Consider the following 4,152-nt stretch of genomic DNA (forward strand, 5'->3'; position numbering starts at 1 on the left):
GGGCAGGTAACTATTTTTGCAGGACCTCTACCTATATAAGCAATTTTATTAAACATGTATTACAGATAAATACTGTCATGTGTAGCAGCAGTTTTATGAATGAAGATTTAGAATAATTAGTTTACAATATTTACAACTATGATTTAAAACATTTAACTGTATAGAGCCAAATGAGTGTTTACATATTGAACTACATACTGTAGTCCAAAAGACCACTGGAATTAGAACCACCATGTGCCATACCCATCCTCCCTGCTATTCATAACACCATTCTTCAGGTATTACATGAGAAAGTGGCTTACCTCACTGCTATACTGACTCCAAAACCAACTGGGAAAAAGTGGATAGGGTCCCAGGCCTGGATTCAGGAAGGCTTATCTTCCTGAGTTCAAATCTGGCCTCAGAAACTTACTATCTGTGTGACCCTGAGCAAGTCAGTTAACCCTGTTTACCCCAGTTTCCACATCTGGAGAAAGAAGTGGCAAACCACTCCACTCTCTTTACCAAGAAAACCCCAAATAGAATCACAAAGAGTCAGACACCACTGAAATGACCACATAATGAAAATACTGCCCCCACTGTCCTTCAACCTGCCACAGAAAGTCATAGCTTCATTTTCAGAAAGTACTTCAAACACCATTTGACAGTTCATACCCCTGAAGTATAGATGGAACAGTCTGCTATCATTCTCCAATAATACACACCCAATAAAACTGGAAAATCTTGCTCTTTTATACAATACATATGTCATAATGAGTGAAAACTTTATCATAGATCAAAACTCTGTTCTACATGAAAAAAGACCCTTCATGGAAGGCCCTCATAATGAAACTTGCTTCCTTGAAATAGATTAAAGGTCAGCAAAATCTTTCTGTAAAGGTCCTGATAGTAAATGTTTTAGGTTTTGCAGGCCTAGAAGCAAAATAGAGGATTTCATGCAAATACTTACATAAGAAGAAAGAAAACAAATTTCCAGAAATTTTAATTGTTGAAATCCAAAATATAATAATAATAATTACATTTCTATAATATGGGTCTACTAATAAGAGGAATGGAATCCTTTATGGAGGGATGATTCCTTGAGTTGATAGGCTCATCCCAAACCACTGTGTATTTATTTTGCATATTGGTTGGTTGGTTGCTGTCCTTGGTCATAAGGGCAGCTAGGTGGTGCAGTGGATAGAGTGCCAGACCTGGAGCCAGGAAGATTCATCTTCCTGAGTTCAAATTCATCCTCAGACACTTACTAGCTGTGTGACCCTAGCCAAGTCACTTTACCCTATTTGTTTCAGTTCCTTATCAGTAAAAATGAGTTGAAGAAGGAAATGGAAAACCTCTCCAGTATCTTTGTCAAGACAACCTCAAATGGGGTCACAAATGTTCGGAAGTGACTAAACAACAAATCTTTTTCTTAATGCTCCCCAACATCTTGTTAGCTTTTGGGGGGTGCCACATTGAATTGTTGACTCATACTGTACTGTCTGTCCACTGAAATCTTAGATCTTTTTCAAAGGAAAACCCATAATTGAATAACAATTTTACATATGTCTATTTACTCCTCTATGAATATATTAGAAGATCCTTGAGGGAAAGCTCTCTCCTTCCTTCTGCTGTGGCTGCAGTTGGGGCTACGCGCCACAGCCATGGCCATCCAATACCCCATGGCCGTGGGCCTCAACAAGGGCCACAAAGTTACCAAAAACGTTTCGAAGCCTCGACACTGCCGCCGCCGTGGGCGCTTGACCAAACACACCAAGTTTGTGAGAGATACGATCCGGGAAGTGTGTGGATTTGCCCCTTATGAGAAGTGTGCCATGGAATTGTTAAAGGTCTCTAAGGATAAGAGAGCCCTTAAGTTCATCAAAAAAAGGGTGGGAACTCACATCCGGGCCAAGAGGAAGAGAGAGGAGCTCAGCAACGTCCTAGCTGCCATGAGGAAGGCTGCTGCCAAGAAGGACTAAACTGGACCCTGCCAATCTTTCCCACTTACCCAATAAAGATTTGACAAAAAAAAAAGATCCTTGAGGATAGAAACCGTCTCACTCTTTGTATTAGTACCTCCGGCCCCTAACACAGTACCTGACACACACCAGGCTCTTCATACATGCTTATTGATTGGGTACTGACACTACAGTAACCAATTCCCAATCTGTGCCTTCATGGCATTTACAGGCTATTTACGCATACACAAATCACCACAATATGGGGTAGGTTTTGATGAGTACAAGGTCAAGATACAAAGAGCTCAAGAAATATTTAGGTGGAAGAGAAGATCAGGGAAGATGTGACCCTCATCTAAACCTTAAGGGAGAAAAGATAGACTGGAAATAAAGAAATAGTGAATTCCGGATTCAGGAAACTGACTACACAGATACACAGAAGCAGGATATGACAGGTATGAGGACATCACCCCCACCCCCGTGATGTCTGGGTGGAACTTTGATGTCAGACCACAGTTATCCTTTCCACACCTTAGGGGTTAGGGGCTCAGCACTCCTGAAATCTGGAAAATATGTGTAAATTTTTTTGGCCCTCCCTTTGTACCAGAGAAGTCTGATTTTTTTTTCTTTTTTCTTTTATGAGGTGTTTACAGTACCTTATTGTAAAAATTTGGGTTAAATATTTGGTCATAAGCTCAGTGTTGTCAGTCGGCCTTCTCATGTCGTCTGCGGCTTCCACAAAACTCTCAAAAAATTCTGTAATTTCTAATGCCAACCGTGATATAACTAAACCAGATCACAATGTGGAAGGGATAACTGTAGTTACACAAACAAATGTAGTAGCAGCCATTGACAATTTCAAATAAAGTGGGGAATGAAATAATTCCACCAAAGAAATCATATCACTATCCATCAAATTTATGAGAGCCAGTGTGGCCTCATAAACAGAGAGCAGTCTCTAGAACCAGGAAGACCTAGGCTTGAACTGCCTCTGGCAGACTGTGGGAGCCTGGGTGAGTCCAGACTTCTCAGTGCTCTGGGTCATTCTAAGTCTTGAAATTGGAGGGGAGATTAAGGTCTGCATTGATGGAGAGAACTTCCTCACCTCAGATCTCCAACTCACCAGTCTAATTTATAGCCTAAAGGATTGCTACCCTTCATTAATGTAAGAAACATTCAATGACCTATGACCTGTTATTGATTGTTATCTTGTGTCCTATTGATTGTGCCTTTCAATGAAGTCGCTTAAAGAATTCACATGCTTGCTTAACTAGATAAATCAAATTACTGAAACAATGAATTACAGAAACAAGTATCATTTGTGCCTGTGACAAGACATACACAGAATTTTCTTGTCATTGTTGCTGCTTTAAATAATAAAGCACATTTAATTATACTGTTCTCACTTAAAAAACTGTTTTAGTGAAAGCAGAAAGGACTTTATAAATAAAACATGCTAATTTTTTTTACCTTTTTCTTTTTAATGTCCATTTTTGGGTGCGCTTGCATGTGTTTCATAACACCAGCACAGTAGTACAAGCATATAATGTATTAATAACCTTTTTTAACTGATGGGAGTGGACTATGAGCTCAATCACGAGAACCATGGCCTAGAGCACTGAGAGTTTGAGTGGCCCGTGGTCACCCAGCTGGCCTGCTGTAAGCCAAGCTGACTCTCAGTAGTTCTTCACTTTGAGCTAAAATTTACCCACTGTTTTTGTTCATTCGTTCAATAAAGATTTATTATGCTCCTACCATGCGCCAAGTCCCATGCTAAACAATGGGGACCTAGAAAAAGAGGCAAAAGTCTCTGCCCTCAAGGAGATTACCATCTCAGGGGGAGACAACACATAAGCAAATGTATTTCAAACAAGCTATACTCAGGATAATTCAGAAGTAAATAAAAGAGTAAAAGCACTGGAACTGAGGGATTAGGAAGGCTGTTCTGTAGAAGGCAGAATTTTAATTGCGACTTAAAGGAAGCCAGGGAGGTCAGTAGTCGGAGCAAAAGAAAAAGCATTCCAGGCATTGGGCCAGGGAGAGAAAATGCTTCCAATCCTCCCTCCCCTAAGCAACAGAGAACAATCAAAAGAAAATGGTGTTTCAACCCCAAATTTACTATTTTTGAGGTCTCTGGTTTCTGAGATATTTCATCTGGGGGCACAGTAGATAGAACACTAGGCCTGGAATCAAGAAGGTATGAATTCAAATC

The 4,152-nt window shown here is 40.1% G+C and overlaps 1 protein-coding gene across 1 annotated transcript; it reads left to right on the plus strand.

Annotated features, from left to right (window-relative positions):
* The first annotated feature begins 1,643 nt into the window (after nt 1-1,643).
* LOC118854229 (60S ribosomal protein L36-like) lies at nt 1,644-2,009 on the plus strand. Its single transcript, XM_036764575.1, has one exon. The coding sequence runs from the start codon at nt 1,644-1,646 to the stop codon at nt 1,959-1,961; it is 318 nt and encodes a 105-aa protein (XP_036620470.1). The 3' UTR covers nt 1,962-2,009.
* The last annotated feature ends 2,143 nt before the right edge of the window (nt 2,010-4,152 follow it).

This window comes from Trichosurus vulpecula, chromosome 6, assembly GCF_011100635.1.
Source record: "Trichosurus vulpecula isolate mTriVul1 chromosome 6, mTriVul1.pri, whole genome shotgun sequence".
In the NCBI taxonomy this organism is placed as follows: domain Eukaryota; kingdom Metazoa; phylum Chordata; class Mammalia; order Diprotodontia; family Phalangeridae; genus Trichosurus; species Trichosurus vulpecula.

Coding starts and splice junctions, on each gene's coding strand:
- LOC118854229 (XM_036764575.1), top strand. CDS start 1,644: ATGGCCATCCAATACCCCATGGCCGTGGGCCTCAACAAGGGCCACAAA.